General features: G+C 39.6%; 2 protein-coding genes across 2 annotated transcripts in view; one reads left to right on the forward strand and one right to left on the reverse strand.

Annotated features, from left to right (window-relative positions):
- CHCHD3 (coiled-coil-helix-coiled-coil-helix domain containing 3) overlaps positions 1-24,678 on the reverse strand; it is a 292,068-nt gene that overhangs the window by 197,462 nt on the left and 69,928 nt on the right. The window lies entirely within an intron of this gene.
- LOC309810726 (dnaJ homolog subfamily C member 8-like) lies at positions 22,652-23,698 on the forward strand. The gene has a single exon (XM_082632959.1). The coding sequence runs from the start codon at positions 22,695-22,697 to the stop codon at positions 23,454-23,456; it is 762 nt and encodes a 253-aa protein (XP_082489085.1). The 5' UTR covers positions 22,652-22,694; the 3' UTR covers positions 23,457-23,698.

Below are 24,678 nucleotides of genomic sequence, written 5' to 3' on the forward strand. Positions count from 1 at the left end.
AATACAACTGAACAACGGTGGGAGCAGGGAGGCAGAGACACACACCACTGAACTGTGCCCTATCAGCAGGGCTTGAAAATAAACTGTTTTATAGAAGTAGTGGAAGGAAATGCCCATGCATGACCTGTTACTACTGAAGACTTGTTTTGAAAATATCTACACCCCTCTCCCTTGCGAACGTACACTGGATGGGTGCTGCAGTTGTTTATTTACTGAGATGCTGGAGGAAGACCACAGAGTCCTCGGAGGAAAAAACGAACCAGAGGTCAAATGCAGGTATCTCTGGGGCAAATCCTTTTCATCAGCCCAGCGGGGCAAGACAGCAACTTAAGCACTGACCTCACCCCGATGGGCCTGAGCCAGGGACAGATGACAACATGAGATGGCTGCCTCCTGAAGACAGGAAACCAGGACAACATTCCCTGGTTCAGGGCCCTGGTCTCTGAAGAAATGACAGCATCCTAGTATCCTAACGTATACAAAAGATACATCAAGCCTTTTGCAGTGTTTTGCACTTATGTTTCTTTTTGTTAAAAGACACATTTTTGCCAGGACACATATTTTGAAACTGTCCTTGTTCAGTTGGTAAGTCTTGGCAAACTTTTGGCCAGAGAGAGAGAAGATATTACCATTCTCCTTTCTAAGATTTGTAGGGCAAAGAATCAATACTTTTCTTCTTTTCTATTTCAAAGGACTTTCAAGCTTGAACCAAACTGCAACCTCTCACCCTCCACCTGCATTATGCCTCTCAAACATACACAGATACACATACCACCTAACTCACTCCGATGTTTCTTATGGTAGATGCTTAAATGTTAAAGCTTAGCAGACTCCTCCATCAATCCTAGAGTAAACATTTTTAAAGAAAGAATAATTACACAAAGTCCTTTATTATTTTTTAAATCAAGTAGTCTTTGAATTTTTAATCATTTTTGATTCCCATATTGAGCTGCTAATTTGACTGATGCATAAAGGTTAATGACTGCTGTCTTTATAAACTTTGGTTGTTATCATTACATAATTGTACTTTTTAAATTCTGTTTGGCACTTACAACCTTCATTTGTACCTTTTCTCATATTTTTGTTTGGTACAGCTTTGCCAATCCATTAATTTTTTAACTTTTATTAAGATTAAAACAAATTAAGTGTATGTCACATAAATAATACAAAGCTCTTGCTGTGTGTGTGTGTGTGTGTGTGTGTGTGTGTGTGTGTGTGTGTGTGAATCTGGCAGCCTTGATCTTTAAATGGATAATTGTGGCCAGGTACAATTATTAACAGTAAGAAACTGATACACCTAACTTTATTTCTTTCCTTTTATATTACGTTTACTATTAATCTTACTTTGCTGCTATTTCTTTTTACCCTTTCCTTATTTTCCCAGTTATATCAAGTTACTACACATTCTCTTCCCCTCTCAAAAAGATCTTTGGTATTTTTCTATGAGATTTGTGGTCATCCTCTTCCTGAACATTCACAGACGCTTTTTTCCCTACTATTGTTTAAAAACAAAATTCCTACTATTTTCTCAACCACCACCCTCTGCAAACTCAGTAAGATGAAATCATTTGAATACTGACTGCCCACCCCCAACTCTTAGCTAAGAGTTCAGTGCTTTTAAATTCATACAATTCCTAGTTTTCTCATTAAGAATTACTCTTCATTTTCAAGAATCCTTATTAGCAGCTTTATCAGATGTTCCCCGTCTATCATCCATGTATACAGTGCAAAGGTTGATTCTCGTGGGTGCTGCTTCTCCTCTCCACCTTTCCCTATTTAAGATCTCTGTTCTAATTAATTTGTAATTTGCTTCGAATTCTTTAAGAATCTTCCTAAGATGGACCAGCGTGTCAGATACTTAGCTGTGACTCGGCTTCACACCCCTCTTTATCGTCTGCTTTGTGAAGTGGCAGCGGGAGTCTCTAAATCCCATTTCTGGTTTGCAGCTGGGCTCCTGTTAGGCTCTGCCAATAGAGGGCGCCAGAGGGAGATCGCAGGGTGGAGGAGGGAAAAGGAATTCTCCAGTTTGCAGTCTACGCCTTGCAGCACTGCTCAGGCCTCACTGCTTCAGGCTAGCAGCAGCACTTGTTCCTACAGCAGCAGTCCAATCCAGTTTGCAGTCTGCTCAAACTTGCAACCTAACTGCACCTCACTCTGCAAACACCAGCCCTGCCTCCCGGCAGGCCCCTCAAAAATCCTGAGCCCCAGACCCACTGGCCTCCCCTCCTCTGGACTACAGTTCCACAGTGCCCTCCTTCAAGCATCAATGTTTTCAATCCTGCTGCTTCCTGCCACTGCTACCTCTGGGGTAGCTTAGAGCTGCACTGGCCAATACAGTCAACATCCGCCACACGTGGCTGTCAAGCCCATGAAATTTGATTTGTCCAAACTGTTAGTACAAAATACATACTGGATTTTTAATATTGAGTATGAAAATAAGAATGTAGTAGGACTAATATATTTTATAGTGATTATATGTTAAAATATAATATTTTGAATATACTGGAGAAAATCTTAGAATTTTTTGATGTGGCTACTAGAAAAATTTTAATTACGTAGATGGCTCACATTACATCTCTATTAAACAGCCCTGCCTTTGAGTTGTTTTGTTGTTGTTGTTTTGCACTAACAATTCTTGCATTAAATTCTCTCTGTAAAAATAACTGACGAGTTTTGTCTCCTTAGTGGATTCTGGCTGCTGTTTACATTAATAAGTTCTCCAAATCCTTGCATATCTGTGAGTCTCTCTTTCACCCCAACAGGCATATGAGACCTCAGCAAAGAATTTGGGGGTTTCAGTCCCTTCTCAGGAATCCCTAGATGGCACTCTGCCTTCTAGCTTCCAGTTTGGCAAAGAAAAGCCTAAACCCAGACTGACCCCTTTTTCCTTTATAAATCAGTGGTTCTTTCTGTCGGGAAGCTTGTAAGATTTTCTCTTCATCCTTAGAGTTCAGAAATTCTAGAAGTCTATGACTAGGTGTGCATCTTTTCTCATCAATCCCCCTGGAATAAAGAGAGGCCTCTCAATTTGCAGACTCCAGTCTTTCTTCAGGTCAGTGAAATGTTTTTATATCATTTAATTATCACTGCTCCTCTCTCTCTTCCCTTTATTTCCACCTAGAATTTAGTCTATTTCATCAAATATACAGGGTTATTTCACCCTCATCCTTCAATATGAAATCAAGATGCCTCTTAAAATCAGTGAGTCTTACCACCAACAACCAAGTGGCAATAGTTGCCAGTGCTACAAACATCAAAAGCACCATTCAAATATTTCAACAGTCCTTGCTAGAAGCACCTTTTTTGAGTGTCTTTCTCCCTGGCTGCTGCTGCTTTTCATCTCCTACTCACCAGGGCTCAGGCCCAGCTATCCGGTTATGTTAAGCAGAGGTGCCCGCTGAATGGTGGGAGATGAAGCAGTCTCCACTCTGTGGGCCAGTGGTATACCACAGGCTGAGACCTTTTCAGCCCCCTGTCAAGGGAACCAAGAGAAAGTCTCTCTGTTCCCATCTCCCACCCTCTACCCACCCAGACAACAGAGACAGAAAAATCAAAAGCTTCTCTCAGGAACATTCAAATAGACTGGGGCCAACTTGTGCTGCGCCGAAACTAACCTACTGGCTTTCACCCATCCATCAGATGCTCTACTAAGAAAAAGCACCTGGGAATTAGACTGAAATTGCAATGAGAGGACAATGGAGATGCTTTCAAGCTTCCAACTCCCTAGAATCCTTTCCACCTTTAAAATTTCTATTAAAGTGCTTGCTTCGGCAGCACATATACTAAAATTGGAATGGTACAGAGAAGATTAGCATGGCCCCTGCGCAAGGATGACACGCAAATTCGTGAAGCGTTCCGTATTTTTTCAGCTCAGGGCTTTGTGACCACCTAGAAGGGTGGGATAGGGAGAGTGGGAGGGAGGGAGACGCAAGAGGGAAGAGATATGGGGATATGTGTATATGTAGAGCTGATTCACTTTGTTATACAGCAGAAACTAACACACCACTGTAAATCAATTATACTCCAATAAAGATGTTAAAAAATGTCTATTAAAGCTTTTTTCCCCACATTAAAGGGTTACAGAAAGTCCTCTACATATGAACCTAAGTTGCAAACTTTCAAAGGTGCAAACGTGCATTCCATCAACGTCAGGCATGAGTTGAAATTGCAGCTTGCCCTCCATCTCCTATTTCTGACGGTCCTTCAGCTCTGCTATCTCCCCCTCCTCTCCCTCCTGCAGTCAGTAACTCTTCTTGCCTGTTCACTCGATGCCAGCCCGTGTGCCAGCTGTTGTACTGTACTACTGTACTTTTCAAGGTACTGTACTGTAAGATTAAAAATGTTTTATTTTTTGTTTGTTTTTTATGTATTGCTTGTGTGAAAAGTATTATAAACCTATGACAGTACAATACTATATAGCCGATTGTGTTAGTTGGGTACCTAGGCTAACTTTGTTGGACTTATGAACAAACTGGACTTACGAACGTGCCCTTGGAATGGAACTCATTCGTACGTAGGGGACTTATTGTACTTACAGCATTTTAGGGCAGAGTTAAGAGATTAAAAGTGCTGGATGGGGCAATCTCGGGCACTGTACATTAATTCTTATGGAAACCAGTTTCCTATTTTCGTCTCTTCACTCTAAGCTGCATTTTCCTAAAAAGAAACCTTGTTCCTAAAAAGAAACATAGCCCCCCCACCCCATACTGCAAGGACTATGAAGTCTTTCTAGATATATACAGGGTGAAAACTACTAATACCAGAACACAGTCAAATAGGAGCAATTTTTACATGGGGACAGAACAACATGGTCCGGTTCTGTAGCTCACGGATCATCATCAGGCATCACTGAGGGACAGGACTTGGGGAATCAACGGATAGAAGACACCCTATATCGCAGAGCTCTGCTTTTAGTATCACACGGTAGTAAGTTCAAGATTAAACTCCACAGCAAGCACCTGTTCTCTAATGCTGGTGAAATGCTCAGCCAATTGCTGTAAAGGCCAGTCTAGCTGAGAGAAGAGGGCACCCTCTTTGGAAAACTGAAGAGAAAATGAAGTTGTATGTGAAACAGGGACAACCCGCCTCCAGCAATTTTGTTCCCAAAACACTATTCGAAACCCACTCCAACAAAAGGATAAATAGTCAAATTTTGTATCACTGAGCACAGTCACAACTATTATTATTAGCTAGTTAGACACAGAATTGTCTAACTAGAATTGTCTAACTAGACACAGAATTGTCTAACGCAGAATTGTCTTGAGAAAAGAATCTCCGTCAGTCTCACTTCTGAATAAAGACGGCCCTGTATTTTTTACTTCAACTACTCTGTAACCTCAAAAGAAATATCAAGAGTGGAAGGGGCCTTCTCCGTGAGGCCAGGCTCATCTTTCTGGTTTAAGTCACCTTGGTCCGCACAGGAAGCACAACAGACAGCCTCAGCACCCACCCCGCCCACCCCGCACTGCACTCTCCCTAGGTAACAGCGATCCATGTTCATGCCTCTCTGACACTATTCACCAGCTAAAACTCCATTCCTTGGCAGATGTTTTATTTCTAGCATTCCCTATGAAATCATGCTAAAGAAAAAACAAACTCTAATAAAAACACATTGATCTGAAAACCACACTAAGCAAGTATACTGGATTTCACTTCACTTTAATTTTCACTTTAAACATAAAATGAGATGGCAGAAACACGTACCAAAAGAGCAAATGATGTGAAATTCGGTATGCTTTTACCTACTGTCGCTTTATGGTAACTCCTATTCATTCCCTTGATATTTCCCATCTCTTAGAAGTTAAATCACAGACATACTTTAGGAAGTAAAAATTACCATTCAGAACTCACATCAACGACAAAAATAAAACAAACGAATGGAGTTGCAAAATGAAAAAGCATTAAAAAGTACTTTTCAGGAGTTTACTATGCACGCCACAGTGTGAGGACAAGGAAGCAGCCCAGGAGACAGAGGAGAACAGGGAGGCCTTGCTCTTGAGGAGGCTGCCGTAACGCAGTTCCAACGATTCCAACAAAAGCATTCAGGCCCGTGTGGTCCTCTCACTCTCTATGCCACTTAATTTGTTATTTTTAGTATTGAAGTCTTTAACATATAACTTATGTCATCCAAATGAAAAAATGCATCATATTCAATTATAACCATGTATGGAGTATCTCCGTATGCCAGGTATTTTATTTCATTTAATCCTCACAAAAATCCCACAGAGTAGTTGTTCTTCACCTTTCAGAGGTGAAGAAACCAAAGCTGAGAGAAGTTAAACTGCTCGAAATCACGTAGGAAAACACGTGGTGGCGTCTGTATTCTACACTTGCGACTCCAGAAACCATGCGCAGGTCACTATACTACATGGTCTTGATTGTGTGAACTAAAACGCTCAGCCAAAGCCCCCCAAAGGAAAACGTTCCATGTTCTGGTTCAAATATTAATACACACATCTAGGTTTTCCTCCCTCCCTTGACGAAACCCTTCCTTCTTCCATCCATTTATGCAGGACATAACTCAACTGGCCCTAATGCGGTTGCAAACACAAACACAGGTACTGATATCACATGGCAACAAGCGGCTGGCTGACAGGCGATGCAGAATGCGCTTCCACGCTCTTCTTTTTCCACTCACAGACTCCTGAGGTCGAGAAATACTGCTACAGTGCTATTCCAAAGGTACAAATCTGCGTATAAAATTACATTAAGTGAAGAAGGATAAACTAAAGATTATAGTCACACTGAGTATGAGTACAAAACACCGTGTATAACACTGTACAAAAATTCAAAGAGGCTTGTGTTAGGTCTTTCTCCCTTTAGGGTTACTACAGCTGAGAAGGTAATAAATTACTGTTTAAGTTGCTTTGCAAAGGTATGAACGCCTATGCTGAGCCCCAAAGTTAGTAGTTACAGAGGTGGCAACCCTCCCAAACCCCTTCACTAATCCGCAACGTAATTCTTAGTGAGGAGGAAAAGGAACTGCGAAGTTGGAGTGAGGAGGACATGTGCTCACCAGGCTTTTGAAATGGACCGTTTACTATGGGGCAGCCTTTCCCGAAAAACACGATGGCGTGGAAGCAGATCAAGAGAAAGGAACTGCAACATTAACTACAGCTAAGCACATCCTGGGCAAACTGCCTCCGCGTTACACCCATGTTTAACAACATAAGAACTTTGAAATGCCTAGGTAAACCACACCTACCTACACAAAGAAAACTATTTCCACTATGTTAACAACCATTTCTAAATTTCAATTATATTACAGGCCTGAGGAACTGAGGCTTTTAAATTATGCAATATTAGTCACTGACATAGTGCTCCAATCCCACGCAGCACGAACCATGTTAGCTAAACCAACAAAATGAATAATTTAACTCCCAGCCAGCAGGAATTCACTATGCCACCTTCATTATTTACCTCACAACACCCATTCCTCTCATTTTTGAAATAACAGCTGTAGGTGTTCAAGATGACCCCACCGGCTACTTACATAGATTCTGATCCACGTATCATAGGAAAATTAATCTATCCCCTATTCAAGGTAATCAAGGATGAAACATCAACCTTCGCTCTTACTGGTCTTCCTCATTAAATTCTAACCCATCAAATGTCAATAATCACTAATGCATAATATAATCAATAAAACCATACTTCAGATAAAGCTCATCTGCTTTGTTATTTCCACTGCACAAAAAAAAAACAATGTATCTCCTCAGCAACTGTGTATTTTCACACCTTTTGCTATCTGAATTTTCCTTCTTGCACCAGAAAAGGGATTTCTTTTCTTTTTTTAAAAAGGAACAATTTTGGACACAAAAATGCTTCTATCATTTTCCTCCCTGGGAAGAATTTTATGGCTTCTCACTGTAACTAACAAGGTTGTGGAAAGCAGCAAGAAACCAGATGTGTTCATGGCAATCCAGAACAAATTTTGTCACAGAGATCAAGACTTGAACTCAATCACTCTTTTACACTCAGCCGAATATCAAAGGTTTCCCAGTTAATCCACAGTTCACAGGAGGCCCATCTAGCTTCGATTTTGCAGAGATGATAGCCATCATGGAGATGTGAAAAACAGTCCCTGAATCAGATACTGCAGTTTTATAAGCAGCTAGAATTGTACTAACTCATATTCAACTCCTAGTTAAAATAATTTTGAGATAAATAAATACTGTCAAGGAAGAAAAATGTCAGGGATAACGATAAATTTCATTAAGATATATAGCAGATGTTACATGGAAGATGAATATTCATTCATTCCATCTGGCTTCTACTGCAATCCATTTTATCTTTACAGTGATTTCCAAATATCCCAACTTAAAATGCTTACACTGTACAAAAATTCAACGACAACACGTTTGTGGTGCAAACAGTTTGTCATTTTTTGCTTAGTTCGACATGACTAAGTTTGTTAATGTATTTTGACAGACTTGCATAATATCCTAAAATGTTTTGAACAATGAAGTTTAGGCCGCAATGCAATATTAATGAGTGAATAATGTTCCTGAATATAAGGTTTAATATTTAATGATTCAGAGTGCTGCCTGGATTTGATGTAGAAGAAAAATGTGGTTTGGAATCACTGGATTTATCAGGGGGCCTGCGCAAAAAACTACGGACTCCAGGCAAACCTTTAACCTAAACTTTGAGCTGGGGTCTCAAGGTGTGAAATTGATGCTTCGCCAACTGAATTTCTAGTGCCTATCAGTATTCACAATATCACACCATTTATCAAGTGTCATTCACCAGAATTTTTAAATTACTAGGAACTCACAGGTCTGTGTCAAGAAGTGAAAAAAAAAAAGGAGAGTTAGTGTAAAAATAACATTGTGTGGTCTACATTCAAATGCATTTAGGAATCAAATCTGCCAGCTGCATCAACATGCCACTTTGATTATTCAGTAGCAAGTTCAGATCAAATTATGACTTATCTCCATATCTTCTATAAAGAGAAGTTCCTGATCTAAAAAACTTCACAGAGAAATTGGTTCAATGTGTCCATCTAATCCAATGAATGGATAATCTGCACCCATTATAGGACTTGCCTCATTTGCAAACAATACTATGTCTTAAAAATAAGCATAAAAAGAGCAACAAGAGCAGGATTTACTGAAATCAGTTAAATAATACTCAAAACCACAGAGCTATGAAGAAAGGACTGGAAAGCCCTCCTAACTGGAATGTTAACATTACTGTGGTTTTAAAACAGAACACCAAAGGATGAAAATAATGCCCAATTTCCAACATTCATCTGCATTTACAGTTCACAACAGCCATGTCAATAATCACTAAAAAATCTAGGTTAAGATTTGACTCTGCCACATACTGAATTTCTCAATATAACCTCTCTAAGCTGCTGGTTTTCTCATAGGAAGATGGGCATAGTAACGCCTTATGTCACACGATTGTTATAGAATCAAATTAAATAATATTGGTAAGCACTAGGTCAAACAAAGAGCATTAATACCAATGTGAGTAAACAAAGAAAAACCTGGGTAACATTTACCGAGCACCTGCAATGCTCTTGGGAAGGGCCTACACATAACACATCACTGACATGATCACCATGGTGGTTAGAACACAAAGAACAGGCAATGGCAATCTTTGTTGCCTCATTTAGTTCCTACAGTAAAGGAGAAAAATAAGCACAAAATAATAGAAGAATCTACACAAATATACGGGTGAAATATTTTCTCACCTAAACTTCTACTTAACGTCATATTTTGATAGTTTACAAAGTATCTTCATTTGGAAAAAAGACAAAGTAACAGTGATACTCAATGCTCTATTAATCAATTTGATATAACATGTTTTAATCACTGATTAAAGTATTTATTGAGCATTTATTATGTGCTTAGTGTACAAAGCATTGTTTTAAAAATAAAATCAGTGATTCCACCATCAACCACAGTTAACATCCCTTCCTTTATATCATGACATTTAAATAATGCTATTAAGTTCACTCTATTCCATTTTTACCAGATCAGCAATTGTATCACCAATTATTTCAAAAAGAAATAAAACTGCTTTCAAATATATACTGTAGAAAACCTGAAAAGTTTGCCAATGATAGATAATAGTTTTAGTTCACTGTAAGATCTTAATTACCACCACTGTCAGGGAGAGTCCCTTTTTTCTGTTAAACCATCTAAAAGAACTGATGCTACAAATTCAATGAAAACTAATTAATTTCTCCTAAGCACTGGTCCTGATGCTCCTGCAGGTAATGATGGTGTCTCTTTAAGGGAACACAGGCTCAGTAATTAGACTTTTCTCAAGTGTGAATAACTGAGACAAAAAGGCAGGTATTCACTTGGTATTTTTCTACACACCCCAATCCAAAAATATATACTAAGTTACATCAGCTTTTATGATTATTCTCTAGTTTACAATGTACTTAAGGGCAGAACAGAATGCTTAGTAAAATGACAGGAAGAATACACAAGAAACTGTTAATGATGCTTACCACTGGGGAGCAAGATGGGGTACTGGGCTTATTTTTTTTCAGTTTTGCGATGTTGACATTTTTACGCAAATACATTATGTTTGAATAAAATATGTTAGAGCAGCACTGACTATTAGAAATATAATGCAAACTAAAAACATAGTTTTAAATTTTCTAAAAGCCACATCAAAAAAAGTAAGAAAGAACCAAGTCAAATTAATTTTAACAACGTGTAATATTTTATTTAGCCCAATATATCCAAAATATTGTCATTGCCACATGTAATCAATACAAATTATTAAAGAGATATTTTGTATTTTTTTCATATTGAGTTTTTGCAACCTGGTGGGTATTTTACACTTAGAGCAGATACCAATTCGGACCAATCACACTTCAAGTGCTTAACAGTACAGAGCTACAAAAAGTTTCAAAGGCATATCTAGGCATAAGTTAGGTATTTTTCTTCCTAAATTTCAAAGCAGTAAGGAGGTGCTCATTAAAAGCTTCTCTCTTATCAGTTCTCAGCTCATGGCATGCTACTCTCTCACTGTTGATTTCTTAGATCTTTATCCAACCCATGCATGTTATTTACCTTCTTGGTACATAAATACAAGTTCATAAAATTACATATTTCATGTGCAATGCCACTGACTGTTTTCATTTCAGGGCTTTAACTACGTGAGTAGAAGTGGCTACTGCTAATCACTTGGATTTCCTTTCAGAATATCTTTAAAAAGCCAAACACAATTACATCCCTTTCCCACATACATAACACTGCAATATTCCAGCAGTGGAGACCCATGGACTTTACAGAGGGTCTCCCAGCCCTTGAAAATGATTTTCTCAGCAAGCAAAAAAAAAAAAAAGTGAAGGCACCAATACATAAGGACAACCATCAATTTTAGAACTTACATTACCTAAAAGGAATATTTCTCAAATTAAAAGCTATGTTAACTTTTTAAAATCACTTGTTACTCTAAAAAGAAAAAAAAAATTCTCATTTCTCCCATTTAGCACTTTAGGAACTAGACCTGGGCACACCCTTGGAAAAAGACAAACAATGGCTCATGCAAAAGAGAACAAGTTCATGTAGCTTCCTTTAGCTTATTTTCCCTGTATTTTCACCAATATAAAGATTTTCTACACTCCTTAGAAAGGATAAAGGCAAGAAGAAATGAGAAAGGGCATTTGAAGAAAACACAGTATAACTAGAGAATAACTAATTCTCTGAAATGGATGGATGGATGGATGGATGGATGGATAAGACAAACAAATTTATGGAGCATTTACTATGATTCTGTGTGAGTCACTGAGCTAACAAGTTTACATGGAATATCCCATTTAATCCTCAAAATAACCCTGAAGATAACCCAAGGTGGGTGTTATTACTGTCCTCCATCTAACAGATGAGTAAACTGATCCTTGAAGAAGTTAAGTAATTACTAATGTGGTCTCCAAGCTAGTAACCCTTAAAGCTGGAATTCAAACCCAAGCAGTCTGACCTTTGAGACCACACTCTTAACCATCATACTCTACTGCTCTTCAGTTCAAAGAGAGAAAGGAGTTCTCTGTAAGAATAAGCATTTTGTATTGAAAGTTTAATGTGTGCCAGGTACTCTATACACGTTATCTTATTTAATCTTCATTTAAAAACAAGCTCATCAGGTAAGTATTCCTATTAACCCAATTTCATAACTAAGGAGACTGAGGTGTAGAAGGGTGAGTTACCTACTCAGGATCACAGATCATTAAGAGGCAAAGCCAGCATTCGGATCAGATCTCTACTCCAAAGACAATGTTTGGTCCTTATTTTTCTCCCCTCATAATTTAGGTGGGTTTGTAATTAGTATAATGGTAGAAATCCATGATGATTAGGCTTTCCTGCTACTAGAATAATTTTATTTGTAGTACCTAACAATTCACAAAAAGCATGCTTTATATAGAGATAAGCTGGATGAAGAAAGAAAGACCACTCATATAAGACTACTAGAGGCTACAACACTAATTTCTAAATCATTTTTAGCTTACTTTAATAGAATTAACTCAGAATGGGAGTACTATTTAAATAGGGACACATTTACAAATTTTTTCTTTTCAACTATCTACAGAACCCTCATTAAAACTGCTCTTCCATTTAATGTCGCATAATAATGATGCCTCCGGAACTCTTTATATACAATATACTCACACTGGCAGTAAATGTTGCAATGATATTACCTTACCATTCATTTAAATAGTGATTGCACAAGAATGAAAATGAAAATGAGTGACACTGCTGTAAGTTTCATTATGGTTTCCAAGATGAAATGACTAAGTCACTGAAAAATAAAACACATATTTGAATTTCTAGGAGTTGCAGTATGTTCACATACCTGGGAATGGGGTGAAAAAAGAAGTAACCAATGAGATCAATTCAGATAGTTTTTGAAAAAATCAATTCTAAAAGCATTAAGGATCTATGTATTAAAATTAATCACGATAATCCTCAGAAAGCAGATTCTCGAGTAAGATAAATCTTCATAGACAATATACAACATGATTTGCAGAAGACAGTTAGAACTTGAAACTCCCATTATTGCCAATTCTTAAAAATTCCTTTAAGACCCACGTTTACAGGGCTAAAGGAGTACAGAATTGGCAAACATGCTCCTAAAATAGCCAGAGACCTGTTTGCTTTTAAAGAAAAATGGGCTTCAAATGGTAAATTAACCTCTCTGAGTTTGCGTCATTCCAATGGGAAGACAAAATAAAGCATTATTTTTTTTTTTTTTTTTTTTTTTTTTTTGCGGTACGTGGGCCTCTCACTGTTGTGACCTCTCCCGTTGCGGAGCACAGGCTCCGGACGCGCAGGCTCAGCGGCCATGGCTCACGGGCCCAGCAGCTCCGCGGCATGTGGGATCCTCCCAGACCAGGGCACGAACACGTGTCCCCTGCATTGGCAGGCGGACTCTCAACCACTGCGCCACCAGGGAAGCCCAGCATTATTTTTTAAAAGCAAAGTTAAGAATAACAAATACCACCACAGAGGGGTTTTTTTTTTTTATCTGTGTGAGATACATAAAACTAGTTAAATAACTCACATAGCTCAAGGATTTAACAATTGAGGGAATGATCATTTTGTCAGTGTCCTGTATATATGACAGTGAAGAGGTACCACGTGGCTGTAAAGACCAATTTCACTTCCTTCCTTACCACGAGAAGGCACTATAATCTGAAGTTCCTTGTCATGTTCAAATGTAGATAGTCTTCTGTTTTATACTTGTGGAGGCTCAGTGCTTCAACTCAAGATCTTGCCCATAGTAATCTGCCACTTTAAGTGGCTACTCTTTGGCCCATTTGTTTTACTATTACAAATGTACCTACTTAGCTAAAAATAGATGAATAGGGACATATGACATCATTTTTACAAATCAATTAAATCCTAGCCTTAACCCTTTTTATACTTCAAGCCACAATCATTGAAGAATCCTGATGAAAATAACTTCCATCAGAAAATCAACACTTAGGGTCTCCCTGGTGGCGCAGTGGTTGAGAGTCCGCCTGCCGATGCAGGGGATACGGATTCGTGCCCCGGTCCGGGAGGATCCCATATGCCGCGGAGCGGCTGGGCCCGTGAGCCATGGCCGCTGGGCCTGCGCATCCGGAGCCTGTGCTCCGCAACGGGAGAGACCACAACAGTGAGAGGGCTGCATACCGCAAAAAAAAAAAAAAGAAAGAAAATCAACACTTAGAATTTTGGACCTAGAAGATACTTTAAAGATTTAATAGGAGAATTCATTCACCTGCTGAGGAAAAACTATAAAACAATACCATACCCATCAATTTACATAGATATATCTATCAATCAGTCTATTCATCTATTATGGATTGAATTGTGTCCCTCCCAAAATTCATATGTTGAAGCCCTAACCTCTATTACCTTAGAAGGTACCCTAGTACCTTAGAAGGTTATTGATAATAATCCAAAATGATCTGACAAGTATTTACTAGGTGCCTAAACTCTCATGGCACTCATTCAGTAACAAAAAGACTACACACTCCATCCTACTAACCACTGCTAAAACTAATGAAAATACTAGCTAAATAAACAGACATAATAAGGCATGGTCACCTGGGCATAATGCAACTCAGCACTGGTTTTATTACTATAGTCCCAAAATGTGCAACAATGAGACAAAAGCAGAGACTCATACTGGTAGTGAGTTAACTAGCACAATTTCTTGAAGGTAATTTGGCAACAATAATATTCTGTATAACCTTTGACCTAGTAATTTCACTTATAAAAATTTACCCTAAGGAAATAATACTGGATATGTGTAAATTTAATAACAAGGATATTCAAAGCAGCGTGTTCATAATAGTGACATATTTTGAACCATTTATTTGGAAGCCTCAAGGTCTTATATAAAAGTGAACTACCATGAAATTACCTATTGACAAAACATGTCCATGATATAGCTTAATGATAAAAATAAAGCAGTTCAGAAAAATAGGGACAATATGACACCACTTCTGTTATTTTCCCCCTTCATATGTATGCCTGTGTACCAAAATATTTAAAACAATTCTGTGTGAATTAGTAGGATTATGGCCATTTTCATCTTCTTTATTTTGTTTAGCTGCATATCTCTAATTTTCTATACAGTGTATGTTGTCTTTGTAATTAGAAGAAGCACTTCTTGTTACAATACTATCATGTGCCTTATGATTTTTGCTTTTATCCATAGATATTCTTAGTTACTAAGAAAATACTATGGGTGAGCTTATGTTAGAACACAGAAAAGCAGGCCAGGCTGCCATAAAAAATCAACTATGGGACAAGGTAAGAGAAAAAAGCAGAAACATTCTAGAAGTAGTCAGGGCAGCGTCAATGCTCAGAAACAATTCCCCTTATAGAGTGCCTGAGAGCCATAAGAAGGTGGCTGTCCCACAGCTGCTAACTCCAGACCCCTGCAGCATTTAAAGGCTCAAAGATAGGGGAAATTTGTAACTCTCTGGACCTCCTTAGGGACCCCGAGCTGTACCTCTGTTGAGCCCTCTCTCTGCAATGCTACAATACATATCTCCCAATGTTCTGATTCTTTTAGTTTCTTGATTAATTTATTTGCCCTTTCAAAATGTCCTCTAATTCATTACAGCCTTCCTGGAATTGCTGTCTGGCTTCTCAACATGTGATATCAGATGTCCCATAAACAACAGGACTATTATATTAAAGCCGTGAATTAGATCCAAGCATCCTATTTCTCCCCAAGCCTATTAACTTGATGTTCTACAGGCAGAATCTCACTTAATTTGCCATTTACAGGATAACCTTTCCAGGTGTATCTTTCAAATCCTTCCTGCTGTTCTGGATACCTCTTAATATCTGTATGTTGGGAAAAATCATCTGAATGAGGTAAGAAAATTAATCCTGTTTTTTTCCTAATGGAAGAAAACTGGAGGAGCTGAGCACACAGCGCCATCAATTCATGACTGGACAAAACTCTTAAGAGGACTGCCTTCCTAAGGCAAGTGCAAATGGCCCCTCACTGTGAAAAGCAATGAATATTTCTGTCTTTGAAATGACCCGATTGGGTGGTCAGAAGGGTCAGGTACGGAGATTACCTTTTCTTCGACATTTTGCATTAGTTATACAGTAAAAGACAACTGTCTTCAGGCACAGAACTGTCACCAAACGTTCCCAGACGCGGCAGTTTAGACTACTGATGGTTTGCAGGATTAGGAGAAAAAAAAAAAAAATCAAAATGAAGACTCTTCTGTCTTCTACACATGTGCAGAAAAGCAAGAAATTCTAATTCGAGGGGTGGAGGGGCACACACATATGTAACAGCAAGGCTAAGCATATTTTCAATGAAAGGAGATTTAAAAATCACTTTCCCACCTTTATAACATCTCTCAGTAACATACTGAGAAAGAATGATGTACGTTAAATACATAAAGATAACACTAGTCAGACATAAAAAATGCTGAAGACAAATTTAAATGACCATCATAATAAAGAATCTGTTCTTTGCTTTTTGTACTCCCCCTAGGATTCTGTCAGTAAACTAGAATAAACATGTTATTAAAAGAGAATCAATAGAAGGCTTTAAAAATATACACTACCACAAAAGGTCAAGCCCTGGGATCGATTTTAATATAACATTTTGTGCAGCTTCCCAAAGGGTTCTTTTCTAATATTGTTCTTCATTTTTCTCTCACTTTGTTCCCTGACTGGTGAATGTGTTGTTCTTGTCTGCAAACGGCTGTCTAAGGCTGAGTTTGCTGAGTGTGTGTCATTCCTATGAAAAGCTGCTAGAAAACGGGAAAAAAAAAAAAAAAAAAAAAAACCTCAAAGAACATTTAAAGGTAGTGGGAGGATAGATACAAGAGAGGATGAAGCACAAGGCAATGTTCAACTCACAAACTGTACAGGAACACTGAAACTCAGAACAATCTGCCATCACAGGCCGCCCTGGGCTTTTGCCTCCCCTGGTACCTTGGGCAAGCACTGATTCCTGGGAGGCAGGAAGGCCAAAGAAAGCAGAGTAAGTTCAGGTTTCAACCAAAAATTCTCACCACACCAGGTAACGGATGCAGATTTTCAATATACAAATCCATGTGACTCCTGGTTCCTCTTGAACTTAAAGGATCAAATGTTCAAAGGAAAAGTGGATGCCATCGACAGGACTCATGGGAACTAATCAGAGGTACAGGCTTCCTGACTTCTGTCCCAACTTTCAAGACTCAAAGACAGATAAATCACATTCTGATCCAGTCTCATATAAATATGAACGCACGGGCCTCCCTGGTAGCGTAGTGGTTAAGAATCCGCCTGCCAATGCAGGGGACTCGGGTTCGAGCCCTGGTCCGGGAAAATCCCACGGAGCAACTAAGCCCGTGCACCACAACTACGGAAGGCCATGAGCCCAGAGCCTGTGTTGCGCAACAAGAGAAGCCACCGCAGTGAGAAGCCCGCGCACCGCAACGAAGAGTAGCCCCCGCTCGCCACAGCTGGAGAAAGCCCGTGCACAGCAACAAAGACCCAACGCAGCCAAAAATAACTAACTAACTAACTAACTAACTAACTAAGTAAGAAAGAAAGAAAGAATGCAGGAACTTCCCTGGTGGTCCAGTGAGTAAGACTCCGTGTTCCCAATGCAGGGGGCCAGGGTTCAATCCCTGGTCAGGTAACTAGATCCTGCATGCCTCAACAAAGATCCTGCATGCCGCAACTAAGACGTGATGCAGCCAAAATAAATAAATATTTTTTAAATAAATAAATAAATATAAATAAATAGAGAGATGGGTAGATAAATAAATAAATAAATATGAATGCATGGCACAGTATATATTTTACATGTTCCTAGTTACAAATTCTATGTTTTTGGTTGCCAATAAAAACAGTCCAAAGCCCAGATTATATTCTCATAATGTCAGTTTTTTACTTTCAGACCACACTAAGCAACCGTCTCAGGACAAGACAGAAAAATAGATTATCTGCCTAAGTCACCAGAAACCAGAGAAATTGTTGCCTCTGGAGTTAAAAATGCAGTCCCCCTATCAAAAATGGATGCCAACTAAGCCTGCTAGAAGGGAAGATGTGAACTGCAGCTGCTCCCTAAGAACCAAGAAAGCTTGAAGTGTTGGGAAAGATGCGTGGGCTTGGAGTAAAAGAGAACTGGGCTTAAATCCTGAGGCTGGCTTTGGTCAGTAGCACAGCCTTGGGCCAGGGATTTAGCCTCTCCCAATGGCATTCTGATTGTAAAATAAACCCACAAAGAGCAGAGCTACCACAGCCATTTCTCCTCAGTTGCGAGGGTGTGTGGGGGGCGGGTATTTTGGGTCTGGGGGAATGTAATGTGAGGGGCATCATCCTGCAGGCTACCACCTAGGCTAAGGCAGGCCTCGTCAGAAGGCTCTTGGCAAGTTCGGAGCTAGTGTATACAAACGTACCAGCACAGCACCTGGTAAACAGTAGGCAATCATTCAATGGTAGCTGCTGTAGTCATATGATGCTCCTGCCTCTTTTTCCTTTTTGGACAAAGTCTATCCCATTTTAATCTATTTACCACAACCATAAAGTACTGTTGTAATTTAGTGATGCATTCTTGTTGGCACTTACTATATGACAACGAGTTTTGCCCTCAGAGACCTTTATATTGCAGTTGGAGGAGACAGTCAATAAACAGATAAAGTGCTAAAGAAACAAGGCAGAGAAAGGACAGGTACAGTGAGAGGACAGGAAAGAGAATGACTAAACAAAGCAATCAGGGAAAGCCTCTCTGCGGGGTTATTTGAGAAGAACCCTAAATAGTAAGAGGGAGTCAGCCATGCAAAATATGAAATACAAGTATTCTAGGCAAAGAACTATGAAGGCACAAACAGGTTTGGCAGCTGTTACAGCTGAAATGTAAAATGGGAGGGTGGTAAGAGATGAGGCCCAAGTGTACAAACATAAAGGGCAGCAGAGGACCAGAAGATCAAGGGAAAGATCTGGATTTTATGCTAGATCTAATGAAATGCCATTAAAGGATTTTAAGCAAATAAACTGCCATGATTCCAAATGCATTTTTTAAAGCACACTAACACTGCTTTGTGGAGAGCAGGATCTGGGGGACAGGACTGGCTCCCTGCAAGGAGACTTTACAGTAGCTCAAGTGAGAAATGATAATGACTTAGACCAGGGTTTCTCATTCATGGCACTACTGACATTTGGACCAAACAATTCTTTGCTGTGGGGGGCTGCCCTGTGTTGGAGGATGTTTAATAGCATCCCTGGCCTCTACCCACGAGACAGATGCCAGAAGCATCCTCCAAGTGGTGACAACCTTAAAGGTCTCCAGATGTGGCCAAATGACCCGTGGAGGCAGCGTTGGGGTGAGGGGGCAAAATCCCCCTCAGTTGAGAACCAGTTGGCTTAGACTAAGTAAGGAAAGAAATGCGTGACAGTCATGAATTTGAAATATATTTTAAAAGCAGAAACATAAAGGCAAGAAGGAGGAAGCAAGAATAATCAATAATCAAAGTTCTGATGTTACTCTCAATTTGTTAGACTAAGTTTTCAATAGTTTGAGGAAAGTGCTTTCTAAGTCAAATCTACCTGGGGCTGTACAAACAAGTTAAGTTACAGAAACTCACTTGGACGATAGTTTGGGCTCCTTTTCTTTAAGTCTATAAAAACTGAATTGTACAGCTGACAGGTATATTCATAAAGAAATATACAATTTCCAACATTTTAGAGCAAAATCCACAGAAATATTAACTTTCACCCACTATTTGACAGTATTTTGACAGTTTTATTTCAAAATATAGTCATGTGAATTAAAAAAACAAAAATACCCCAAAAATCCCTTCATTGTGAATTCTTTTCAAAACTAAATTCCTTATTTAGTGAGCTCCACAATCAAGGCAAAATTGTACTAAAACCTGAAAAACATAAATCTTCAGTAAAACACATCAAAAGAGCCTTAGATACAGCATTCATACTAACATATAATATAGGTGGCCTCCCTGTAGGACCAGAAAACAATTTAGCCTCTGAGATACAGTCTAGCAGAGTGATGATGAGTGTGGCTTCAGGTTCCAGACTGCCTGGGTTCAAATCCCAACTCCTCTATTTTCTGGGTATGTGACTAGAAGCAAGTATGAACCTGTGTTTCAGCCACCGCGTCTATGAAGCGAGGGTACCAGCAGATCAGAACCTGCCTCACAGGGTTGCTGTGAGGATTAAATGATCATTACGTGCAAAGTGCTTGGACCAGTGCCTGGGACAAAGAAAGTGTTCAAAAACTGTTAGCTATTACTACTACTTATTATTGCTTATTATTAAATGTTATTGCTATTAGTATTACTTCTTAGGTAAAGTCTTCTTAAATAGTGTATATCATCAGATTTTAAGTCTACTCAAGATCTGCTTATTCTGCACATAGGGAGAGGACCACACTATATGATTGGGTGGGGGAAAAAAAACAAGTTATACAACATTATTACTTCAATCTCATTTTGTTTAAGAAATAAACTATACAAAACGCTGTTAAGAATACATTTCCCTTAGGGTAAAATATGTGAATGATTTTAAGGGGGAAGATCAGGGTAATGGAGGAGAAGGGGTAAGATGACTTTTTATGCTTGTTTATCTGAATTTCTTTGAAATGTATTTCTTTTGTAATTTTTTAAAATAAATCAACATTATCCATGTTTTCAGTAGTTTGAGGAATGACCTTTCTAGATCAAACCTACCACATTCTGTAGCAATAATGAAAATTGCAGAAACTGTTGGGTAATGGTTTTTAAATTAATAGACATTTCCCATATTAAATTAGTGGTTTCAAGTGACTTTTTTGGTTTTGTTTTGATTTGGTTTGGTTTTAATCCATCAACCTATCAGGAAAGCAAAACTGTAATCTATGGATTTTTTTTAAGGGATTTTTGTTTTACTCTAATAATCATTCACAAAATGGCACCAGGAAATGAAGAATTTAAGAGATCTATTCTAAGAAGTTGTGAAGGAACTCAAACTTAAATCATTAACTGAAACATTTACAGGATTAACCTCTTTTTTATACTTTATACTTGATGCCAAAAATCACACTAAAATCATTTTAATGGAATAACTTGAAAAATTTCCAAATGAACTGGTTTAAGCCTGGAGGAGCTACATAGTGTATGTGTAAGGAAACAACTGTAAATAGTATATAACTAATAAACTGCCCCTGTGCTAGCTGCACATTACTCAGTGGAGGAATTCCATATTTGAGTTCCAAAATCACACTGTCCCAGCAGCTAGATTTTTTCATTGATTTAAAAACATGTCAGTTTGTGGACTAAATGTGACAACATCAAAATACTCTATCACATAAAAGGCAAATAACTAGTAACAAATACTACAAACCAAAACCCAACAAGTGAAGCAACACAACCAATACAAAATAAGAAAATGAGTCCAAGTTTCTTTTAAAAAAAAAGGTTAGGGCTTCCCTGGTGGCGCAGTGGTTGAGAGTCCGCCTGCCGATGCAGGGGACGTGGGTTCGTGCCCCGGTCCGGGAGGATCCCGCGTGCCGCGGAGCGGCTGGGCCGGTAAGCCATGGTCGCTGAGCCATGGCCTCTGAGCCTGCGCCTCTGGAGCCTGTGCTCCGCAGCGGGAGAGGCCACAACAGTGAGAGGCCCACATACCGCAAAAAAAAAAAAAAAAAAAAAAAAAAAAGGCTAAGGATGAATACAGAAGGAGAAAATCCAAAATGATTTCCACTTCACGATCATCTTATTAAAGTAAGTGCTGTGCCTCTTTATTGCTTCCCACAGAGGGGAAGGGCCCGATTGCTCCGAGAACTCTGCAGAACACTGCTGGGCACGTGTGCGCCTCACTGACTGGAAGCAGCACTCGCCTCTAAAGCTCACGAGGCAGGGCCCCATCTGCTTCCACACAGCCCGCCCTGCTGTGCTATTAAGAAAAATGTCCCAATCTTAAGCTAACAAGAAATTCAAACTGCCACCATCACTGAAAACGTGGACACCAACGACATTTAATAGTAAGTTATAGCCAACGTGAATAAAGAATATTAACTTTAAACACACATTCTCAAAAGATTTTGGTACTAAGATAAAGGAAGTTTTAAAAATATCATCCAGAGCAGCTGCACAGATCTAATAACCAGGAGCACACAATCGAGATCATTTCTAAGAGATCCTTTATTTGCTAATGGTTTAGAGGTGAAAGCCCAAGCAAATGTTTGTTACCTCTTCTCACAATTGTAAATGAAAAACTTTAAAGACAGTATTCCCTATACACAGAGAAAGGTAATACTGCAGGATGGTGAAGTGCATGAACTTGACAGAGACTTCAGTTCAAACCCCAGGCTCTCCACTTACCAGATATGACCTTGGGTAAGTTTCTTCTTTACCTCTCACTTTCCTCACTTATAAAGTGCGGACAATAGAGGTGTTGTGAGGATGAAGTGAGTTAAAATATATAAAGTGCTCAGAAAATACAAGAATCCAACACCTATTTTTTTTTAATGTTTTCATTTCAGTTGGGCACATGGGTCCTGTACTCCGAAATGGTTTTCATAACATAATGTGACCCCAGTGTGTGTATTCTACGTGTATGCCATCTATGAACTGTGAAGAAAGTTTTCATCAAAGACAAATGACAGCTGCTCTGGATAAGAATGGGATGCAGAAGAGTCACAAGGGGGAGAGGCGGACCTGTACGAAGACGTAAGGTAGCGCTTGCGCAGAAGAGTCACATGGCGGCTAGGCCGGGGAAATGGCGGCTCCAGGAGAGAGCAGGGCTTCGGGTGGCGGCGGCAGCACGGAGGAGGCATTTATGACCTTCTACAGTGAGGTGAAACAAATAGAGAAGAGAGATTCAGTTCTAACGTCCAAAAATCAGATCGAAAGATTGACTCGTCCTGGTTCCTCCTACTTCAATTTGAACCCATTTGAGGTTCTTCAGATAGATCCTGAAGTGACAGATGAAGAAATAAAAAAGAGGTTTCGGCAGTTATCCATATTGGTGCATCCTGACAAAAATCAAGATGATGCTGACAGAGCACAAAAGGCTTTTGAAACTGTGGACAAAGCTTACAAGTTGCTACTGGATCAGGAACAAAAGAAGAGGGCCCTGGATGTAATTCAGGCAGGAAAAGAATACGTGGAACACACCGTGAAAGAGCGAAAAAAGCAATTAAAGAAGGAAGGAAAGCCTACAAATGTGGAGGAGGATGATCCTGAGCTGTTCAAACAAGCAGTATACAAACAGACCATGAAACTCTTTGCTGAGCTGGAAATTAAAAGGAAAGAGAGAGAAGCCAAAGAGATGCATGAAAGGAAGCGACAAAGGGAAGAAGAGATTGAAGCTCAAGAAAAAGCCAAACGAGAAAGGGAGTGGCAGAAAAATTTTGAGGAAAGTCGAGATGGTCGTGTGGACAGCTGGCGAAACTTCCAAGCAAATACAAAAGGAAAGAAAGAGAAGAAGAACAGGACCTTCCTGAGACCACCAAAAGTAAACATGGAGCAGCGTGAGTGACACCCTGGGGTCACAGCCACAGAACCTTCCCTCACCTGTCTCCCCTCCTGCTTTGAAGGACTCATTCTTTCCTCCCATTTTCACCCCAACACAGGGTAGTATTTGCTTTTGAGTCCATTTTGTTTTCAATACAATTTAATATCAATCAGAGTAATTCTTCTGTACATTGAAATGAGGGGCTCGGTTTAAACAGAAACCTTCCCCAACCCGCAGACCAACCGGGATCTGGAAGGTGCCACCACTGGTGCCGCCTTCTCTTCCCACAGCCTGTAACTTAATGTTTTGTACTTCACTGAATTGTCATGGTTAGAAACTTCGTGTATAGTTTGTGGAAATCATCCAATTAAACATATTGCTTAAAATGGTGTTGCCATGACTTCAGAGACAAGCCTGGGCCACCTTAGGAAGCCCCTTTCCTTCAGCTGCTTGCTTCTGGGTGTGGCATCCTTCGAAGCCCCAGATCAGATGGGAAGGCACTGGACACACAGAGCAGTCACTCGATGCCCTGACGTCCCGTGGTGTTTGGCATGTGCTTTCCCGTCTGAATGGCCAATCCGTGTGGCATGAGGCTCCAAGCCACCCAAACCTATTCACTTTCCAAAGAGCTAGCCATCCTCCCTCCAGTACCACTGTGTCCTAGCCTGTCTGCGTTTGTTAGTGGTAATATTCTGGATGTGTAATAAATTTTTATACCCGAAAAAAAAAAAAAAGAATGGGATGAAAAAGAATATGGGTTCTCTCAAAAAAATATTTATCAGAAACTTAAGATGAGCTACTCGTTTTTAAGGGTTTTCTGCAACCAGGAAAGGGAGTGGGAGGTTTACTTAAACATGAAAATGTGCCAATGTTTAGAAATATTATAAGGCTGAGATAAAATTTACATCTGAATTATAACTATGTTGCCCGCACTCCTTTACAGCTAGAGGCTCTACTGGCAAACCTGTTGAGGTCAGGAGAGGAAGAGGAGAACCCTGTGTATTTCTCCCCAGTTGCAAAGGGAACTGCCAAAGGAGGGTCTCATCCTGCTACCCTCCTCCTAACAAGGCATTCATCACCAGCAGGATCAGCAGATGGCTCCCAGAAAGCCCAGGACCGAGGGCTCAGCAGGGTAAGGCCCAGCCTACATAGACCACTGTCCATAAGTACAGACTTCTGGACGCAAGGAAATGGACATGAGGCCACTGCCCACTCACCTTCTAAAACGGAAACTGAACTGAGTCTC

The sequence above is a fragment of the Mesoplodon mirus genome (assembly GCF_964341445.2).
Source record: "Mesoplodon mirus genome assembly, chromosome: 9".
Classification (NCBI taxonomy): Eukaryota; Metazoa; Chordata; class Mammalia; order Artiodactyla; family Ziphiidae; genus Mesoplodon; species Mesoplodon mirus.